General features: G+C 43.5%; 3 protein-coding genes across 11 annotated transcripts; 2 read left to right on the forward strand and 1 right to left on the reverse strand.

Moving 5' to 3' along the window:
- The first annotated feature begins 417 nt into the window (after positions 1-417).
- LOC120642465 (calmodulin-binding receptor-like cytoplasmic kinase 3) lies at positions 418-6363 on the forward strand. Of its 6 annotated transcripts, XM_039919004.1 has the most exons (8): positions 418-559; positions 2657-2917; positions 3364-3617; positions 3964-4001; positions 4167-4264; positions 4345-4434; positions 5002-5300; positions 5844-6363. In XM_039919004.1, exons 2-8 carry the CDS (start codon positions 2797-2799, stop codon positions 6063-6065), a joined length of 1122 nt encoding a protein of 373 aa, XP_039774938.1. In that variant the 5' UTR covers positions 418-559; positions 2657-2796; the 3' UTR covers positions 6066-6363. The 6 variants fall into 6 exon arrangements, with proteins under 6 accessions (XP_039774938.1, XP_039774934.1, XP_039774937.1 ...); XM_039919000.1 differs by lacking the exon at positions 3964-4001 and having other exon boundaries at positions 4099-4264; XM_039919003.1 differs by lacking the exon at positions 3964-4001 and having other exon boundaries at positions 422-559; positions 2660-2917; positions 4099-4264.
- A 95-nt stretch (positions 6364-6458) lies between these two features.
- Positions 6459-10542, reverse strand: LOC120642432 (dol-P-Glc:Glc(2)Man(9)GlcNAc(2)-PP-Dol alpha-1,2-glucosyltransferase-like). 3 transcript variants are annotated; one of them, XM_039918946.1, is made up of 8 exons: positions 10161-10542; positions 9489-9577; positions 9082-9415; positions 8466-8727; positions 8205-8333; positions 7888-8092; positions 7405-7547; positions 6459-7318 (listed from the first exon to the last, which is right to left on the reverse strand). In XM_039918946.1, the coding sequence occupies exons 1-8, from the start codon at positions 10248-10250 to the stop codon at positions 7059-7061; spliced, it is 1512 nt and encodes a 503-aa protein (XP_039774880.1). In that variant the 5' UTR covers positions 10251-10542; the 3' UTR covers positions 6459-7058. The 3 variants fall into 3 exon arrangements, with proteins under 3 accessions (XP_039774880.1, XP_039774879.1, XP_039774881.1); XM_039918945.1 differs by having other exon boundaries at positions 8205-8342; positions 10161-10538; XM_039918947.1 differs by having other exon boundaries at positions 8205-8342; positions 9082-9398; positions 10161-10536.
- Positions 10543-10670: 128 nt separating this feature from the next.
- Positions 10671-13936, forward strand: LOC120642579 (trafficking protein particle complex subunit 2-like). 2 transcript variants are annotated; one of them, XM_039919168.1, is made up of 6 exons: positions 10671-10870; positions 12106-12222; positions 12619-12704; positions 12833-12894; positions 13023-13108; positions 13527-13936. In XM_039919168.1, the coding sequence occupies exons 2-6, from the start codon at positions 12142-12144 to the stop codon at positions 13617-13619; spliced, it is 408 nt and encodes a 135-aa protein (XP_039775102.1). In that variant the 5' UTR covers positions 10671-10870; positions 12106-12141; the 3' UTR covers positions 13620-13936. The 2 variants fall into 2 exon arrangements, with proteins under 2 accessions (XP_039775102.1, XP_039775103.1); XM_039919169.1 differs by having other exon boundaries at positions 10679-10827.
- The last annotated feature ends 8060 nt before the right edge of the window (positions 13937-21996 follow it).

Genomic DNA, 21996 nt, shown 5'->3' on the forward strand with positions numbered 1-21996 from the left:
GTACATCAAAACTATGCAATTAGTTTTTTTATTTACTTATATTTAATACTCCATGCATGAGACAAAAAATTTGATGTGATAGGTGAATAGTGAAATTTGGAGAAAAATATTTTGCAACTAAACACAGCCGGGTGCCCACCGTGAAGATCACATCAGAATAAGGGGTGTGTTTAGTTCGCGAAAAAGTTGTTGTAGTACGTTTCGGTTTTATTTGACAACTATTGTTCAACCATTGAGTAATTAGTCTTAAAAGATTCGTCTCGTCATTTACAACCAAAATACAATTAGTTATATTTTTTAACTATATTTAATATTCTATGCATGTATTGTAAAATTCGATGTGATGTGCGTCAGTGAAAAATTTTGGGAATTTTTCGCGGAACTAAACACAGCCCAAAAGGGAATTCCAGAGAGAGAGAGAGATTGGAACCCTTCTTCGCCATTTCCGTCCGAGCGTTCCTCCCCCCGTGGAGTCGTGCCTTCCGGTTTATTAGGTGGGGCGGCGGGACGGGAGCATCGGCCGGCCGGCTGCGGCGGGGCTCGAGTTCTCTTCTCTCCGGTGAGTGCTCGCGTAACATTCCTGCCGGACCTTCCGGAGTTCCAGGACTCGGCTTACAACTGCGTGTTCTCTTCCCGCGATTGGTTGCTGTCTGGTCTGTTTTTGGATGGATTGCAGACTAGCAGCAAAAGGTTCGTTTCTGGTCGTGTTTTGGCAGACCTTTCGTGGTATAGGAAATAGGATTGGCGGCATACTATTCTTGTTGTGGAAACGAGGATTCGAGGAAGCACAATCCGGCAGCTTGGCTCTCGCTTGATCGGATTGCGGGCTTGACCTCTTGATTATATTCCTGAAGCTACAGTCTTGCTCTAATTAGCAATGGATACCATGTTTGGTAATTTGTAGTATATGCCATTTCAGCCCTTCTGTGTTTCCTCCCTCCTTTCCTGTACCTTGTTGTTCTGGTGCATGATCAAATATTCAACTATCAATCATCTGACAGATATGGACATATTTTTTTCTCTTCTTTGGCACTTTGGTGTCCTCGGCCTATTTGACTGTCTATGCTGTCTGAGTAACTATTTGGACTGCCAATTATAGACGTTCCTGTACCAATTATAGACCTTGCACAGTATCGGCAGAAACGAGATCTTTTTCCCACTTTCCTTTTTTTTTGCGAAACCACTTTCCTTTATTAGTTGCTTTGAATATGTAGAGCACCTCTAGTGGTATTGTACTTGTACAATAAATGCATAGTTGATGTTCTGCCAAGAATATTGATAATATAGGCGGCTTTGTTAGAGGCAATGACAACTTATTCATAGTGCCCAGCAAATTAGAAGGGCAAAGGAATTCATAGGTCAGAATATTATGTGCATTTACAATCAAACTATTCCATTTCTAGACGGTAAATATTTCTTCTGCTCACTTCATTTTGCCCTCTGGTTTTACTCAGAGGAAATTAGCCTAACCAAATGCATGTTTTGTTCATACTTTGATGATATAAGCACACCAAGTGCCAGCTCATATTGTACCACAGTCCATGTTTTCCTAAACGGTAAACGCTAAACGAACGGCGACGCTCTGTTTAGCGTTTAGGCTGTTTAAACGCCGTTTAAACGGGTTTAAACGGGCTAAACGGTATGGTACTGTAGCATGATTTCCAGCAAAATAAATAACCATTTGTGGCATAAATTTAAAGTGGATAGAGATGTTTTTGCTTACCTTTTCTGAAGTAATATTGATGGCATAAATTTCAGCAAGACTAAGTACCTTTTTAGTTTTTACTAACCTTTTGTGAAGTAAACATTAACCTTTTGATGTCCTCGCATCTTGAGATATGTACCTCAAAAGTCAAGAGTTTCGATCCTGAGCCTGAAGAATCAAACGAACCTAGCGAAAATATGAATGGGCGGAGGAATTTGGACTAACAGGGCACAACGAAGTATAGAAATCCACAACACACTGAATGAATATAGAGAGAGAGACTTGGATCTGGTCGAGAACTAAGACCGTTCCAACGCTTAGCACAACGGAGGCTATCCTAGGATTACCTGAGGAGACCAATTGGTGCCCAGATGAATGAATGGGCGGATGGATCTCGGGTCCGCACGACGGAGATCACGGCGGCGGTAGCGCACTCCGGAGCGGCGGGTGGAGGGAACGCCCCGTCGTCCCCGACGGGCTCGTCCTGGAGCTTCGACCTGGAGCCGTCGGTCTTCGTGGAGGACAGGAGGAGGGCTGCACCGCTGCCTAGCGCTGCGGAGGAGGGCTGGCGGCTGGAGAGTGCTGAGTGCTGGTTGGTAAGTGGTAACCCTATCTTGCTATCGGGCCAGCCCGCGAAACCAATTTTGGCCCTTGAGCTAAACGGCCCACTAAACAGCCTGAACGGGGCAAGAAACGGTTTAGACGCCGTTCTGTTTCACCCGTTTCGTCAGTTTAAACGGGGCTTTGACCGTCTAAACGGGTCAACCGTTTATTCCACCGCCCAGGTCCTAAACAGAACGGGATGGCGTCGTCTACCGTTTAGACGGGTTTAAACGGCCGTTTAATCCCGTTTAGGAAAACACTGACCACAGTAGCTAATTTTGTATCTCATTCATAAGTTGCTAAACTGAATGCTTTAGTTTTTTTTTCTGTTTTGATTGAACCTACTAGAAGGGAAAGGAGGACAGCATTTACCGTGAGTCAATAGTCATATAAGACAGCTTCCTTCCATGATGTGCTCATGTAAAGAAGTCAAATACAAATGAAGCAAACTGCTGTCCTTTGTTGGAGGATTGAAGACAGGTAGCGCTATGGTAGTTGCCACAACTGCGGGAATGTTTCTTGTGTGTTTCGAGTCCCTCTGCACCTGTTTTGGCTCAAAAAGGAAGGATGGAAGCGAAGATCATGTTCTTGCAGGACATTCCAATTCCTGTAAGTTAAAAATGACATCTGGGGGATCATTATAAAACCTCTTGACACAGCAAAGGATGTCTAACCTGCTTGTTGGATGAAGTTAATGCTGCTCCCTTCGTTCCAAATTATAGTTCACTTCAGTTTTTTCCTAACTCAAACTTATCTAACTTTGACTAAGTTTATAGAAAAAAGAATCAACATCTGCAATATCAAATTGGTTTCATCCACAATGAAATATGACTTGATAGTGCATTTATTTTATATTGTAGATATTATATTTCTCTATAAACTTGGTCAAAGTTAAACAATTTCGACTGTTTTTTGACACCCCAAGTTTGAATTCGGACAAAGCCAAAGTGAACTATAATTTGGAACGGAGGGAGTAGCACAAGAGACTCATTTGTACTTTCTTGTGGTACAAAACACTTGCCATCGGTTGTGACATATTGCTTTTGTTTTTTCAGTGAGTTCTTCTGAAATGAGGTCAATTTCCGATAGAATTCCTGCAAGCCCGCTTCGAGTACCTGCAAGTCCATCTAGATTTTCATTGTCTTCGCCTCCAAGTAGAAACGAGCCTTTAAACCTGAGTCTTGAACACGTTGTTAAACTGACGCATAATTTCTCGCCATCCTTGATGATTGGCGAAGGTTATTTTGGAAAGGTCTACAGAGCGGAGCTGCGAGATGGACGTGTCTTAGCTATTAAAAGGGCGAAGAAGGTAACTTATTTTGTCCAGGCAACTATACTAGCAAATTTCCTTTCTACAATGATTTAACTTTAGCCCGCTTGTTTCCTAGTTATGAAGGCTCTATTTGTGTGGAGCCTTATTTAGACTGTTGAAGCTTATGTTCTACTCTTTCTTCTCTATACACACAGTTGCTCACTTGCACTCGTGTACATTCATATGCCATATATTGGGGTGGAATCAGGATTGAGCTATAGAGTGGCTAATCCAGGTTTAGATAGATGGATGGCCACTAAATGATAAATATTCATAGACCAAAAGAACAGTATATAGGTGATGATTGATGAACTATGCACTCATATTCCATTCTTTATTCCAGCAATGGAGGAAATGTTATGCGCTGGTCTTTATTTATCTGTATGCTTATTTGTAAGTTTCTTTTTGTTCTGGCAATTTTACTCAAAGCCATTGTTTGCAGCATGAACTGTGGTTTTGATATGTTTTCATTTTGCAGGAACATTTTGTTTCTTTACGTGCTGAGTTCAGCAACGAAGTAACATTGCTAAAAAATATTGAACACAGGAACTTGGTCCAGTTGCTTGGCTATATTGACAAAGCCAATGAACGGCTTATCATAACTGAATACGTATCAAATGGCACTCTTAGGGAGCATTTGGATGGTAAGCTGCAAACCAGATAGTTAGTTTCTTGTATTTATTCAAAAAATGTATGATATGATATCTTTGAAACCATCTTTCAGGTCAACATGGTCTATTTTTGGGATTTAACCAGCGACTTGAAATAGCTATAGATGTTGCCCATGGATTGACTTATTTACATCTATACGCAGGTACACTTAGCCTACAGTTTCCTTTTATTAAGCATCAAGCAATTTAGTTAAATACCACTTATTTGTTCTTCTGCCTTTCTTTGATCCGACTCTGCACTTGTACTACTTCACAGCTGCACTTGTACTACGCAGCTGCACTTGTACTACTCCACATAATGACCATCATTCCTAGGGCAATTTTTTGAAGAGAATATTTTCCTTTTGCTAATAATGCCTGTTTGGATAGGGTGATTAGGATCTGATTCCTTAGAGTTTAGTTCAAATTTGAACTAAATCTGAAATTTGTAGAGGACAACATCCAATTCAAATAGGCCATAAGATTATGTGACCAGATTTTTGTTTGATCAAACTCTTTTGGTCTTCGACATAATACAACATATTAACTAACGTCCTAAATATGTAAAATTATAACTCTATTAGATAAAAAAAAACTTTTGTACCAGATTTATTTTTGTGTTGATGTGGTATGCATCCAAATAACAGGAAGATTCTGTTTTGTTCACTCTTATTGACAACCTGCATAAGTTTATTAACTCATAGTTTCCTGCCGTTCTCTTTTGCCTTTAGAGAAGCCCATAATACACAGAGATGTGAAGTCATCAAACATTCTACTCACAGAAGGCTTCAGGGCCAAAGTGGCCGACTTTGGATTTGCGAGAACAGGTCCAACTGAGCCAGGACAGTCACAGATTGAGACTGACGTGAGAGGAACTGCTGGCTATGTAGATCCAGAGTATCTGAGGACAAACCATCTTACAATCAAGAGCGATGTGTTCTCTTATGGTATTTTGCTCCTAGAAATTCTTTCAGGCCGTCGTCCTATTGAGGTCAGGAGGGGTGCAACAGAAAGGATTACAGTGAGATGGGTATGTATTCACTACCCTACTCTTGCACTCATACCAATTTTACCTTTGATGTTTCTGCTGAGGTCTTTATCTCAGATTCCCTTGTTATCGATGAATTGGGTATGTAGGACAAGGTCATTTCAGTTCCTCTAAAGTGATATCTCCAAGAGACGTAGGTCTGAGGGCCAGTTAGAACGCAAAAGAAAATTGTACCAGTAGAATGAACATGGAATAGCAAATGTTGAAACAAGTATGTTATAGAGTTAAAGAGATAAATTCGATCTCATTCTTCTGTGGGTTAATCTTTCATGCACCTCTGCTTCATGTGTGCCTTTTTGTTGACGTGTTCAGGCGGTGTGCATGCATTGCAGCATTAGTTCATTTCTTCACTGGCAATTTGATAATTTATCACAATTTAAACCAACCACGAAGACAATGTACTCAAAAGGGATAAAAACACCAAGACAATGGCTTTGCGAGCAGTAGTTGTTAAGTGGGCCTTTTCTGTTGTCATTTGTATCTTAGTGTTTTAGATATCTGAGTCTCAGTCTATTGCTGATACAGGCTTTCAGTAAATACAACAGAGGCAATGTTAGGGACATACTGGATCCAATGCTAACTGAAGCAATAAACAAGGATATACTGAACAGAATCTTCGATTTGGCGTTCCAGTGTGTAGCTCCTACCCGTGAAGACAGACCACACATGAAAGAAGTCGTGGAGAGGCTGTGGAAGATAAGAAGGGATTATACGAAAATGCAAAGGATAGCAGAATTGACTCTCTGAATTCTTGAACCATCTGATCCTGGTTGCCCTTTTTGCTTGGGTGAACATAGATCAGGTCCTGGTGGCTGGTGAAGACTGGAGATTCCCACACAAAATAAAGCAAATTTTGTGATTGTGAACTACTGGAATTTTGTACAGGGTTGCAAAATTGTTGTATATCGGCTCTATGTAGGAGATCAATGTGCCATACAGTGAGTGGCCTATGATTGATGATTTCCCTGAGTAGTCATGAGCCCACTGATCAACTTAATTTGTTCAGCAATCTGTATCCTCAAGGAAAGCTCCTGTTTGTGGCTCTTGAACTTTTGGAACTATTAAGACATGACAAATCAGAGTAGGTAGGAAGGAACGCTAACTTCTGGATATAGCTAGATATAGGTTATAATTCCTCGCTTTGTCATTTATGCCATCTTGTTGGCAAATGGATTCTATAATGAAAATTTGGCCTAGGAGAAACCAGTCCAACATATACAACCAACGTGGTAAATAGGTCACATGTGGAAACCAAAACCCAAACCGAAACTCAAAACAAATGTTGAAACCATCACAAGCACAAATGTCCCAGATGGTATCGGTTAACAGTACAAGCATTCAATCAATTACAGCCGCTCGTTAGGACAAAATCCTCTCAACCAGCCAGCCAGTAGCTAAAACCATCTGTCCATGTGCAAAGCTTCTTCCTTCAGCCAGCTGAGATGGACCGTCAAAATTGCCAGTAACACTTCTACATGCACATGTGGTGTGACCCTGCATTTCTTGCATTGCTGTTTCCCTCTAGAGCCATGCAATTAACAATATATCTGGTCCCAATTTTGACTTGTGTAATGGCTAATTGAAACACCTAGCAGACGTGAAAAACAACTAACACTGTTGTTTCATTTTCTCCCGATAGATCCGTGCAAATAGGCCAGACAGACTTAACTGCCCTGTTAGAAGTTCACGTCAAGACTATGGTAAAATAAAGCCTGCTCTGTTCACGTGCTTCATCCGAATCTACCACATAAACCTTTGCGTCCCAGGCTCGTGTTCCCGATGGAATGGTCGGAACAGAAACATCACCAGGATAAACAAGTCAGCAGCCACATAGAGTAACCCCAGAGCAAGCAATTTGCCATTGTCAATTACTGGAAAATGAAGAACCAGTATGACAAATGGAATCGTATAGTATCTGAATTCAATCAAAGGAGCAGGTACAAGAACTAGCGCAACTGACAGAACAAATGATAGCACCCAAACCCTCGTCTGCGATTTCCCTGTAAGACAAGAAAATTAGAACATACAATTCATTATAATATGTGAAAGTAGTTAGCTTCCCTACTTATAAGTAAAACAGACTTACCTAAGATGTTTATGATTGAGAACCATGAGTACAAATATAGTGGAATCAACATGTACTTCATCATCCAGTTAACTTGGATAACCTTCCTCCAAATATAGAAGGTATAGTGTCTATTGTCAGCAAGAAGGTACGGATGAGCAATGCTGCATCAAAAGATGGGTTTGTTAAAAGTTAGAAAAACAAACAAAACATACAGAATATGAAGGACGTCATTGTCTGACTAAATGAGAAAGGTGAGATGATCAAGATTCTTGTGGCATACATTTCACCACAACTCTTGTTCCGCACTTAAAATAAAGCTTTATGACAGTGAAACTATTTGGCTACATTCCTTTTGGCTTCATTATCGTTTGCTTCATTATGGTTTTAACAAAATAATGAGCCATCACTGATAAGCATCTAAAGGTTCAGCAGGAAGAACTTGTGGCAGTTCTCATACTTGGATTAAAAAAACAACATGAAGGAAGTGCCTAGGTAACAAACCTGAAGAAATGTACAGCAATGAAGCTTAAACCAAGACCCATCAATATTGCCAGAAAACTACAGGTCTTATTCTTTCCAGACAAGTGGAACAAGTCCAATATTTGACTGGGAGTGAAATGCCATGGTAGGAGGGCAGCAGCTGAAACTAGACCGAAGTACAGAAACTGTGCAAAGTGGGGTGAAACAACATGAGCTTCCTTAGCACCTGCATCACCCAAACAAGGGAGTGGTTTTAGCAATTTTTAACCTATTACAGAACAAATAAGTAAAGTTTTTTGAATCACTTAAAAGTAGGACCAAGGAGAGATAAAATCTACCTAGTACTATGCTGCCATTCCAAATTATGAATGCGACAAATGCCACCATGACAAATGCAAATGGTGCAAAGGCAATCAAAACTTCACACTTCGAATTCCATAACTTCAAGCAGATGTCCCAAACTTCGTCTGTAAGATCTGAACATTACTCATTAGCCATAAATCATAGATATGGCATCAAACTATTGCATGTAAAATATCAAAAACAGAATCAGTAGCTCAAAATGTGAATTTCTTAATTAAAGGAGAAGGAGCACTTACTGTTGTACAGTTTACTAGATTCAGAAACAACCACATTCTTACTTATGGGACTATTAATTCGCCGCCTTCTCAAACCTTGAGCAACAGTTTTGGTATCTCTTCCAGACACTACTTTGTTTGACTGATGTGTTGCTTCAATGTTCTCATGAGAAACATTGTCCTTGGGGTACAAATCTTGAATGTATGAGATAGATTCATTGGCAGCAAAAAATATAATCCATATTACATTTGTCTGACGAAAAAGTATTGAAAAAGAACCAAACTGCAGCACAAAAAAAAATCATTTAAGTTGATGACCATCAGCAAATTTATGGCAAACGTCATAACCCATGTTCCTACTCTGCAGGTAAAATCAATAATCTAATAATCTAGGAGTACAAGCTCCCTTGAGTGAGGCAAAATACACAGGGAAAAAAGACTTCCAGATTACAAGGCATCTATAGTCTACAACAAATAGCTATGATTAAAATGGCTAGTCTATATAGGATGGTGTGAAGTCTCAAACAAAATTATGGATCCTAATAAGCTTATGCTGTGAATGCAATGATAGCGTATATTTTTAGCAGAAGGTGTCAACTTTCTCACTCAATCTATGAAACATTGTTCAAGCACTCACCATTGCACTGATCCAGAACTTTTTCTTCAAGCAGAACAGGTACATTGCAAGAACTGCAGCTAATGATGCGACATCAGTGTAATAAAGAAAGCTGAAGAACCAGTGAACAGGATACAATGCTACAAGAATAGCATAGGTAGTTGCCTTCCTCTCTCCAATTCCTGGCCGGATGCACAAAAGCAGATCATGAAAAAGAACAGCACAGACCATTGCCATTATAACATTAGTTGATCTGAGAGCTGCTGTGGAGCAAAGTACATCAAATGTATCTGCTACCCGAAACATCCAAGCAACAGGAAAGAAAGAAGCAATATATGCTAGTGAAACATAATACCTGCAAAATTGCAACAAAAATCCATCATGAGGTAAATTTGAGCTTGAGTCAGTAAGGAATTGTCAAAACTCACAGGCCAGGAGGGGTGGTGATCATGGGATCCCACGTCAAGAAATCTCCATGACAATACTGCTGTGCCTGGGGAACATGGAAGATCTCATCCTAAACAGAAGACATGGATTAACAACTTAGCATGTGACTGAATGTTTTTTCATGTTTACCTCAAAAGTTTTTGTTTCTTCTAGGCTATTGAAACCAAGGTAGAACCAGATAAGGCAAATGTACCACTACCAATCCACAAAATAGTTCCTAACAAATGTAGGTATCACAAAGCACCACCTCCTTGCTCGACTTACAAAATCTTGAGAATTCCATTTTCTAGAAAGCCATGATTTATGATGTATGGAATATTTACTTGTGTTTCTGCATGGAAACATATTTCAAACATTTGTACACATGCTCAACCTTGTATTTACATGTATAAAAAACAAGCATCAAGCACCAGTGTGTTTGCATTCTTCACGAAATGAAATCGGTTTGACCACTTCTATGAAATAGGCGTATCATCCGAGCACTCAGTGAGGTTATTTCCCATAAGCACACAATTAATAGCCAGTCATTTAGCTACTGGTTTAACTCAATTTTTTTTGCTTCCATCCTCAATAGGCCACCGAGACCAGATGAAATAGCATTCCATAAAAGCACACTCAGCACGCGTAGAATCCTTGGAAGAGAAGGAACTCACCATGTATGGTTCTGGCACGACCGAGTTCACCAAAGCCGCGATCGGAATCGCCCATCCGGCCACCGCCGCCGCGACAACCAGCCTTCCCATCCGCAGAGACGGCTGGCTCGGCCCTCCGATTTGTCAGCCACTCCTCTTCAGATCCAGCCCTGCGCCCGTGGATGCTTTCCCTCAGTCCTCACGACTCACCAGACCGTCGGAGGCTGCGGGCTGCGGCATAGGAGACCCCGGCGTCGGGAATGACTCGGGAGCAATATCCCGCGCAATACGACCCGGCGGGCGGCTTCTACGTCGCGGTGGTGCTGTGGTCTCGCCGCCGCCGGAGCCCGCAGCGATCGTCGTGTGCTCGGCTCCGGCTCGGAGATTCGGGCTTTCGGCTCGGACTTGACTAGCGATTTTGGGCCACAAAGGTAGGCCCAGCCCAACTACCTGGAGGCCTGGCCCATAACCATTCTTCCTTTTTGTTTAGGGAGAGAGCCCACAACCATTTTTTTTTTTGAAAGATCAGCCCACGCCCCACAGCCATTCCGTTAGGCTGTTTCGCGTCGCGAACAGGGAAGAGAAGAGGCGAAACAGCGGAGCTCCGGCGCGCTCTCAGCTCAGATCTACTTTCTGATCCCCGACCCCGAGTGCGAAGACGACGGCAGCGCTCCGGCGTATTGAGGCGGTGAGGCTGCGCCCCTGCGGTCTTCATCGACACTGGCTTCCATGTGTGCTATTACTGCTCCTTTTTATGCCCAGTCCCTTGTCTTGCTGGTTTTTAATGGTTAGTTTGTGGGTGGAATTTTGCCGCTTCGTTATTCCTGCGTCAGTGGAGAATTTGCGTAATTACTCAGCGTTAGTAGGAGGCCAAGGAACCTTAATTAGAAATGGCGATTTCTTTGCTAGATTTTGTTATGCTAAACGTGGGCTGGAAAGGCACTCGTAAGATCCACCGAAGCTAAATGAGTGGAGGTATTGTATTAACAGAGCATCATTGCGGAGCTTGAACTGGCTTTGTTAAGACCTTGATCCGGCGAAGCCGCCGGAGCTAGGAGACATGGCTATAGAAGTGGGGATCAATGGAAGTAGAATAATATTCAGATATCTTATCTGATGGGTTTCGGGTTCTCATAGAGAAACTCAGGACTGATGATTAGTTTCTAGGTCAGTTTCAATCCAATTGTTGAAGCAGTTTTCTTTGATATAATGATTATCAATTATCCAATTACATTTTGCACAGTCCCTGACACCTGAATCTTTCATAGATCACTTATACCTTCAGTCCAACATAAACTGGCAACCATCGTATTGCCACCAATTGATGAACGGCTTAGAAACCAAGAATTTCCTGTACTAGGCTCCAATTGCAAACTCACCCAGACTTGATGAGCGTTTGTTGGGGCTGCTAAGGTTTTATTCTATCCGATCGCTTGATTAGCAGAAATGCAAAACTATATGAGCCTTGTGAGTCTGCCTTACAATCTCTACCATCTCTGCAGAAAAATGATATTTTTTCACTAAACCATTTCTAGAAATAAAACATAAGTGTTCTGAGGTCTTGATACAAAAGTTTCTCGAGTAAGGACAGCAGAGGGTTCACTAAAAACTAAACTCCATGACCTAGCAGAACGGATAGAACATAAAGTTGCTACTAAAGTGCCTAGCTCGTGTGGTACTCAACTTTCAAGAACTTGTATTCTAAGATATGCAGCTCTTATGCGTGTTCTTGAGAAAGTAACGATTCAATCCTCTTAGATACAAAAACAGAAGACATGCGCATAGTTCCAGATGAGACTACCATGGATGTAGAACTGTAGATTCATGTTTTTTGACCATCTATAATCATTTGTTCATTCTTTGTTTGAAATGGATAATTCCATCCTTGTGGAGGTAGGGTAGCTGCATTAAAATTTTCTGATGGATCTGTTTATATATCTAATGTCCTTGTTTGCGACCTCTGAAGATTGTTGCTGGAGTGAAATTATTCTTGCTGGTGGGAATGGCAAGTACAGCATGCTTTGTGATTGTCAGTAAGAATGACATACCAATCTACGAGGCAGAAGTTGGATCTGCACCAAAAGTACATACCTTGGACTTCAGTTCCTTCCTATACATTGGGTTCACATTACGCTTAGCTATATGGCTATATCTATAACATTTCATTTTTCTTCATGACATGAACTATTTTGTTTTGTTGATATGATATATTGGTATGTAATGAAATTGAACACAATTCATGTTGGCTCAGGTTCTTCATACCATCCTGCAGAGCAAGCACTAACTGTTTTGTGGAGTAGTTTACTTTTCTAACATTTCTTTCGTGTAAACCAAAGTTGTAGTGTGTATTACTGTATATATATACAATTGTAGTTTCACTTAGATCCTTTTGGCAGGTTTTTCTTACCCTTTCTGAAGCGACATATCCATATGAATTAATAAGATCTATGTGTAATTTGCCATCTGCTTTTTGTGGCAGAAAGAAGATCTGTCTTATCACCATCAGTTTATCCTTCATGCCGCATTAGATGTTGTTCAGGACCTAGCATGGACCACAAATGCAATGTGAGTATTTTATTGGCTGTGTATTTTGATGTAGGATGTGGACGACACCCAAAGTTATCCATCTAAAATTTTATATATTGCTTACCTCACCTAGGAACTTATAGTCTTTTTACATTTTTTTTTGTCAGGTTCCTGAAGTCAGTTGATAGATTCAATGACCTTGTGGTGTCTGTTTATGTAACTGCAGGTCATATCCTTCGAAAAGTGACAGTGACAGTGCTTTGTTGTTCTACATGACATTGACTATATATCATTATCTTCATTTTTCAAAGTTTGATCATAATGGTGTTATTGTTTCTTTAACTGCTAGTATGGCACATACCAGATTCATGTTGCTTCATGACTCACGCAGTGAAGATGGAATAAAAAGCTTCTTTCAGGAGGTCCATGAACTTTACATCAAGGTAAGACAATTATTGGTCATCTATAGTAAGGAGAATTCCCCCACTGCATTCTAGATTGCGAAGTGCTGGACCAAGTATGCATTCATGTCTATCTATGGACATGGTATTCAATTCTGATGCCTCTATTTATCTTGTTCTTTGTGGCGGATATCATTTTCAACAGTTGCTGATCATCTTTCATGATTCTCTTTATCTGAATTTTCTCATGATAGTGATGCCACTGGTCTCGAAAATTGCATGGGTTCTTTTTTTTAGTTCTGTACCTTGCAAAGTTAATGGGCCGATGCATAGTTGTGTGCAGTCTCCGTGATGAATTCTGACATGTACATTGAATTTGTTCTAGTTTCCAAAATTTCCCTACTTCAACCTACCGTTCTGTTCTTGGTAGCATACTTTAAGTTTGTTTACTGGTGTGCAGATATTCCTCAACCCACTTTACCTGCCTGGCTCTCGCATCACATCCTCCCATTTTGATACCAAGGTCAGGGCCCTCGCAAGGAAGTACCTGTAGTACGCAGGCATGGAGGGTTTTATAAGCTAATAATGTAGAGGCAGGCAGCACAAGAGGCAAACTCCATTGTTCTGGCGCCATCTTCTCATGTCCTCGTTGCTCGGCTTTTTGAGAAATGCTGAAATGGAATGTTATTGGCTTATTGCGCATCACACAAGTCCGAGCTTCCTGTATTTTTTTTCGTGGCTTTGGCTTGTGTTATGAGCTATATATGGACCGTTGCTGTTCCGAACCAAATGGCTTATGAACTGTGACTTTCGAGAATTTGCTACTTGATTCGGCAATTCAAACCTGAATGGATTGTGTTGCGCATGGCAGATCTCTAAAAAGGTGCCATCTACGTGTAACATGAAATAATTCTTTGTCCTTGTACGGGGCCAGATACGGCTGTGAGCACTTCACTTCTCCTCTTTACCCTTTTTCCTTTGTTTGATCTCATGGCGTAATCGTACTTTACCTTTCGCTCGAGCTGTATCCGTTGCCTGCTCGCACCACGCAGAAAGATCGCTGGAGTGAGGCTTGATGAGCGCCAGTCCACCAGAGAGCTCAAGTTGTGTCCGTGCTACGGCCTAATTTTCAGTTTTTCTCCCTCCCGCTTTCTGCCAGCCGGGTCGGTCTCCAGTCTTCGCCACTCGAGTCTGTCAAGAACAATCTTTTCAGAAAGTCTGTCAAGAACAGGACGCGCGTCTTCGTGTGAAGTCCGCTGTACTCCTAGCTGTCGCCAAGAACGGCCGCTGTCTTGCTGCGCAGGCGAAACAGTAGCCGGTTAGCGTCAAACAGCGCGGCGCGTGGCGTGACGATCCGTGACACCGGTGGCAGTCGACACAGCAGCAGCAGCCAGCGGCAGCGGATGATCTTGGGGAAGATCCTTGCCAACAGAACCCGGACAAATTGAACGCCCCTCTCTCTGTCTCTCCGATCCTGAGCCAATCGCCTGTTCCCCTCCTGCGACAGTAGCCTGCGCCTAGCTAGGCACCCTAGCTTAGCTAGCCAATCATGTGATGTGGCGCCCCATCCCAGAACCCAGGCCCCGGGGCCTTCACGCCACCAGTCGGGATTAGGCGCCTCCTGATTCGGCTAAACTCCAGAGCCGGGCGGGAGATTAGAGGTTGCCGTCAAGCGCTTGACTGGGCAAAGCCTGGTAGCGGTGGCGAGTGGCGTCACGGCGGCGCCCGTTGCTGCCGCAGGCAGTCGGCGGGGGAGGCGAGGAGAAGACGTCGTGCTGCCCGCTGCCCGCTGCCCGCTGCCCGCTGCCCGCCTTTCGCTTTCCCTGGATGATCCGGCTACCGGGCTCCGCAGCTTTGCTTGCTTGCTTGCTTCCCAGGGGTCCCGGGATTAATTAGCACGCCGCATTTAAAAATAACCGGGAGATTTGGCCCAGTTGCTCCGTGTTCCTGGGAGCGCGTACGGCTGCCGTGACAGGAGAGAGGAGGTCCTCAGAGTCCAGTTGCTCCGGCACATGGCCGGCTGCCCTCCTGCTCCGGCACCAGCGGCTGCTCGTCGGTCGCCGTCTCCAGGCTCAGCGCTCAGCTGGTGTCCGGCCGGCGGACCCCGGTCTCTCGCTCGCGCAACACGCCACGCCGGGCGCACGGCGACGAGCGCGCGTCCTGATACCGTGCAGGAGTCGCGCGCTCCGGATTTCTCTGGGTTAAAGCCGGAGAGCGACGGCACGCGGCCTTTTGGACGGATGCGCGCGCGGCCGGGCGTGGCGCGGCGGATCTAACCGTCCCGTACCAGATCCTTGGGGAAAACGAAAGGGGCTCCCCGTTTCGCCGGGGCTGGTCGTCGGCGTCGCCCGGCGCGGCTCGTGGTGGTGGACGGTGGTGGCGGTGGGTAGGGAGTCCGGGGGACCGGCCTGCCTGCGCGTGCGAGCGAGCGCACTACGGGTGCGCGTAGGGCGGTAGAAAGGCGTGCGCGTTTTTTCAAAACCGTTGGCATGCCTCGTTGTCGTTGGTGGTGCCTGCGGACAAGAAAGTCTCCGGCTCTTTGGTCTGGGTTTGGGCATTGAACTTACGGTCTTCGGGTCTTGAGCGTTCTTTATCCTTCTCCAGACGAAATGGGGGCACTTCTTCGCACTACTGCACAAAGGTGCGCCTAGAAAGGCAGCGACTTTCCCACTGGCTGACGCCAACGTTTTCCGCTCGGTGCCTCAGCGAATCGGCAACTACGGTTCCACCGCATGCCACAACTTCACCGCTCACCAAAACAGAAAAGGTCAGCATCCACTCTCTAGTTCGAGCTCGGAACACCGTCGAGTCTCGAAGCCGGCCGAAGCCACACGAGGCGTGCCGCTCACCCGCTCACTCCGCCGACGCGTCACGGTACGCCGATACGACAAGAGAGCGGGCACAAACAAATAAAACGCCACAGAAAGACCTGTTCCTTTCCTCCCCGATCCGGATGTCGCCGCGCCTCGTGCATGTCCGATCTGGCGCGGCGCCGCCGCCGCCGCCGGCACGCGGGCCGGTCGGCGACCCGCTGCTAGCTGAACTTGACCCTCCCCTCTCTTTTGGACGCGACGTGCCGGGCCGTCCCGTCTCACGCGACGCGGAGGTGAGGTGAGATGAGCGCCAGGTCCCTTTCGGCTGCGGCGTGGGGGCGGGCGGACGGAGCCGAGCGAGCGCGACCGGTGAGTGCGCCCCAGATATACCCGGATCGCCGGCGGCGAAACTTTGCGTGCATCTCCGTCCTCTTCCGGGCCGAACCATCACACTTCACGTACACTGCAGCTGGCCCGGTTGATCACACGAACGATTTTCTTCGTGGCATCGTCCGTACCCGTACCAGTAGTAGCTATCTCGGTGGGAAAAGGGCACAAAGAGGCGTACTAGCTGTTGCCGGGTCTACGCATGCTTGAGCCTTGGGGTGCTTTTGGCCTTTTGGGAGGAGGAAAGCTGACGACGGATGCTACGGTTACGTTCCTGTTGGGCAGTTCGGGAAAGATTCCACCCGTCGTGGTGAGCCCTGCCAAGTCAATGCGTGGGCAATGCGCATGTGTCTATTCCTTCTGAATCCGAAACAGATTGCTTCCCTTCCATCCCGCTTTTCTCCACTTTCCGCCGTGCGGCGTCAGGAACTCAGGATCGTCAGTTCTCTTCTTGCCACGGAGAGAAAAGGGAAGAAGATCTTTCGTACCTGAGGGCATCACCTTCACATGAATGGACTGTAGATGTGTCGGATCACGAGAGCGCGCAGAGACTTTTCAAAATACACTAACCTATGGCCATTTTTTTTATCCCTCATGACTAGTTAAACAACCCTTTGCAAAAGAAAAAAGATTAGTTAAACATTAAGAGTCCGCTGAGGAGGACTCCCGCAGCCGCTCTGCCGTCACCTGCGGGAGCCGCGTCAAACGCCCGCATCGATGGGGCGTTTCTGCCTAGGTAATTGACAGAGTCGAAACTGTTTTGTACGGTGAACTAGCAACAACAAGGTGTCCCGCGCAAATAACGTGAGTAGCTAGATTTTTCCGGCTAACATTTTGGCTTCGTTTTATTTGAAAATAAATTATTTAAATATTTTTAATTAAATTGTTCATGACAATGGTTTTCTCCATAATTATCATTTGTCATCTCTTCCATTGTCTAATGGGGGAGTTTCATTTCAAAATTATAAAGGTATGAGTATAATAGTTTTATTTTAAATTTAGCAATTAAGATATTCTACATGGTCTATTTATTTAATTATTATGCTAGAAACTGAAATATGTTTTAAATTGTTTTCGAATTTATTTATTGATTAATTGATTTTGACATGGACTATTTATTTTGCTATTTTGGTTCTAATTTAATATCAGGTACTACTATTAATCTTCCTACTATGTTAATTGTGAATTTAGCTATTCGTCATGTATTCTTTAGGTAGACCATTAGATTATCATAAAAATCAATGGTGTAAATTATTTTTTATTATCACAGTAATTAAGTCTTAATTTGAAATTTAACTATTAACAAATTATATTATACATCGGCTCTCTATGAAATTAATTAGCTTCCCAATGACTCAATCTAATAGAAATTGAAAAACAATTTCCTTTGTCAGACCCTGTCAGAAATAGATTTCCGGGTACTCGCCCTTTATTTAGCTATTTTGCTCCTCAATTCATATATAAATGAACTACTATTTTTTATTTCAAATTTATATATTTATTAATCGTAGTCACAGTGGACTCTTTGTTCAACTAATATTTTTCTTTTTCTAATTCCAAATTTATTTATTTGATATTCAGATTCAACATTGATTCTTTGGATTTTTGTAGATCACTGAATCATCATAAAGCTCAATGTTTCCTATTTAATCATATATTTTATTGAAATTATCATGAAATATTTCTAGTCTTTGCATGTGAAATTAGTATTCTTTATCTACTATAAAATTAGAAAAAAATGCACCATTCCACATTAAGGATCGGTATTCTTCAACGTTGCCACAATGTTATCTAGCTTGTCCATGTATGACTGATTTATTTCTATGCCGGAACTTGGCCAATTAGGTATAGTAGTTTTGATCCCCATTGATTTAGCGAGAACTGTTGCTCTCCATGTGCACAACAAAAAGCTTCCTTTGAATGTTTTCACATTGAGACAATGTTGCTTACTAAAGCAAACCCTTTCATCTAGTCTCCTGTCGCTCCTCGCTGCTCAATCTACGTGACCTGCCACTCCACTTCAGCGCGCTCGCCAATCTGGAAGGGCTCATGTTCGGGTATCGCAAGCCCACCAAGTACAACCATCATATATAGTGCATGGCTTGGAGAGGACAAGACATATGAGAGCTGCAGAGGGCGCGAGCCCTAGACAATGATAGACCCACCATCAAGGACCAGGTCAGCAGAGAGGAATAATGTGGAGCACATAGTAACAATTCGTGAATTTCTGATGAATAACCAGCTGACGCGGTCTTTCGAATTCTTGGCATCTAAACAACTGCTTGCTATTGTTTTGTATATCTTTCGATCGTATTCGATTATTCGTACGGATTCTTTGAATTAGCCTACACCATTCAATCTTCATAAAATTCATCAGTATACTTCTCTTTTTCTGATTAACGTGAAATTTCTAGACTCTCTCGGCGAACGTGGTGATTTTTTTAACACTCTACATAATATCCACAAAATTAGCTGCAAAATTAATCTATTTCCACATTCTTATTATTTTCTCTTTAATGTTCCATGCTTTTCCATTTGTTTCCAGCTGCCTAAGTTTTTTTTTATGCCATGATGATGTTTTCGTCAAAATGGTGTTTTCGTCAAAATGGTATTTGTTGGTCATGTCTAAAGATTTGCGGTTGTATATATTTGTATGGACACTTACTATATGCAAAACCTGACCTAAATCGAAAACTTTTTGTAGCAGCATGTGCGATCCAGGTAATAAATATGATGTGCTAGTCAATTAGCTCACGCTTGATGTGCTGGTTGATTGATGTTGTCCAAATAATTGTGATCCTGTGGATGAATCTGTGGTCAGGTTGACGGTAAAAGATGGAGAATTTATTTCGGTTAGAAAAATTCCAGCAACACTAAGATTGTACCAATTCCATTAACATTCTATTTATATATTGATTAAACACATTTGTGTCAGAGTCGGTCATGGACCCGACGGACCTAACGTGGATTTGCTCAAAAAATAGTTATGTTTTTTTATATTTCCTCTTTACCTTTTTCTTTACCTAACCGATTATGGAAATATGGAGTACAAATTCTTTTTACGTTAGGGAATGCTAAATTAATATAGATTTTCTAGAATAATATAGACCGTTAGATCTTCATAAAATCCAACGGTGCAAATTTTCTTTTTTTTTGGATTAATGTGGGAATTTGTATTCCCTCTCGGCGAATGTGGTGACTTCTTTTAACACTATTGTATTAAGATAATAGATAGGCAGAGTTAAAAACAAAACAGCACCGCTAGCTCCAGTTCCAATTCCGCCCTCACACGGAGCCCTCACAAACAGGCTCCAACTTATGCGCTTCTCTGTATTACTGCCAAGGCAAGGGATTGCACAAACCAAGAACAATCCGAAAGATATGCTCTCATCTTTTCCTCTTTTTCCTTTTAGCAATGTCAACACTTTTCATCTAGTTGAGGAATCAAGTGTTTGGTTCATTCATCTTGGCACTAGCTTAGAAGGGTTGTCATAGGCTGTCTCTAGGTTCTTGCTTGATACGACCTGACGTGCAATCGGTGGATAGCACTCTCCCTTCCTAGACTGGACTGGTATAAACAACATCGTCCTCTGGCATCGTACCATCAATTTTCTAAGACTAGTCTTAGTATACAATTTCATGATACATTTAACAAGACTGAAAACTAAATAACTATACTGATTGAATTTTATAGGGATGAAACTCCTCTTTCGTCTCATAAAACTCTGCCCTTCTCTCTTCTTATCGTGTCAGCAAAACCGATTATGTGTCGTAGAATTTGATACCATGAAATTCCTCGTGAAACTCGCATTGAGACTGGCCTAACTTCCATAGCCAATTATAAATGAGTCGCGCCAATACTACCATGCTGCCTGCAGTTACCATATGTAGGGCGCCTTTTGAACCGCTCTGCCCGGAGGGGCTTCGGCTCCGTGCTACAGTAACCAGTACTGAGTTGCATTATAGCGCGGAGCTAAATCAAACCTCTAGATGACTCTACAGTCACGTAGCTGGAGCGGCAAGAAGCCGTCCCAAACGAGCTTGTATTGGCTTTTCAGTCCCAAGTTAGACCCTATTTAGAGGAGCTAAAGTTGAGTACTAAATTTTAAATATATATTAGCACTTCCTAAAGTTTTTGAGTTTTGGTTAAAGTTTAGTCCATCTCATTAGCACTCTGTTTGGAGGAGCTAATACTAAATTTTAGTCCACCCATCAGCACTCCGTTTGAAGGAGCTAATGCTAAATTTTAGTATTTTCACCTATATGATTTGAATCCAAACCGGTCTTACTGTAGTCGTATGTCCTTCACTGATCCCCATACTTTTTTTTATCCCACACCACTCTCTTGCTTCGATTTGTTCATGTTCGTGTTCCACACTTCCACTGCTGCCATCCAAGCATGTTTTCCTCCAATCACGCAGGAGTTCCATACTCATAGTCTCGTTTAGATGCACGGTATAATTTTTTTGAAGAGAAAATTTTCACATTTGAATTATTAAATATAGACTAATCACAAAACTAATTGCAGAACTCGTTTGTAAACTACGAGACGAACTTACTAAGATTAATAAATCTAATATTAGGACATATTTACTGTAGCAATTTAATGTCTAATCATGATCTAATTAGGCTCATTAGATTCGTATCATAATTTATAAATAAATTATGCAATTAGTTTTTTATTTCATCTATATTTAATACTCTATGCATGTAAGATTAGCTTTGGAATTTTAAATTTTGCATTTAAACAACGGGTTGAAATATTTGCACGGCCATGGACAGGCTAGTTTGACTGGACCATATCACTGCTCGGTAGCATCATACATGATGATTGATGACCCGAGCTTGGGTCCAAACCTACGGCGCAGGCGGCAGGCTCGCCGTCTCGCCAGCAGCGGGACACGGCGCAGGGGATTCTGATGCGGGAGCCGGCAGGGCGGGCCCACGGCAATATCCCGCGGATCTCAGTGATCTCACTGCCAGCGGATACGCTCGCCCGGGGCTCGCTGACCCCCCAGAAATCCTCTGTAGGTCGAAAGCTCCGGCCGCCCCTCCATCCTCTGGCCGCCTCCCCCTTGTGGCCTCCCCTGTTGCCCGCTCGCTTGCGGTTCGCCTCGCGCCGTGGCCGATGCCAATCCCACCCAGGTCGTGCTCGCGCGCAATCCATCGCCCTCCGTCATCCACCCCGCCTCGCGCAGTCGCGCTGCGGCAGGCCGGCAGCCAGGTGAGGCGGCCGCTGCTGAGGCCATAGGCAACCCGGCCGGCCGCGCATGCAGCGCGCGTACGAGCGCAGGTGCGCCCCGCGCGCACAGGGCGCGGCGCGGGGGATCACATGGCGATGATTCGGTGCGGGTGGCGAGGAAATCAGGAAAAGACGCGATGCCGGAGCTGCCAACCCGCCAGCGGTCAGTGCGGGGAACTGTTCGACGGGATCGTGCGGGGAGATTTGCCCTGTGCTAGCCTGGTGGATGGAGCAGCGCGCCAGACCACAGGTTAGCAACGAGCCACGCCTACAGCAGCAGCTAACGCAGTAGTGGGACTTGGGAGGACCGGTTTGATTCCCATTGGTTTGGCACCGTCCAAAATACCAATGCCCTGCCTGGGAGGCATGGAGCTCATAATCAAAGTCCCTGCCTTGGAGGCTTGGAGGTTGGAGCTACTAATAATCAAACTCCTAAAAAATGGGTACAATGTTCACTCATTGGTCGAGAATGTAAGGCCCAGTTTGAT

The sequence above is a fragment of the Panicum virgatum genome, chromosome 7K (assembly GCF_016808335.1).
Source record: "Panicum virgatum strain AP13 chromosome 7K, P.virgatum_v5, whole genome shotgun sequence".
Lineage (NCBI taxonomy): Eukaryota > Viridiplantae > Streptophyta > Magnoliopsida > Poales > Poaceae > Panicum > Panicum virgatum.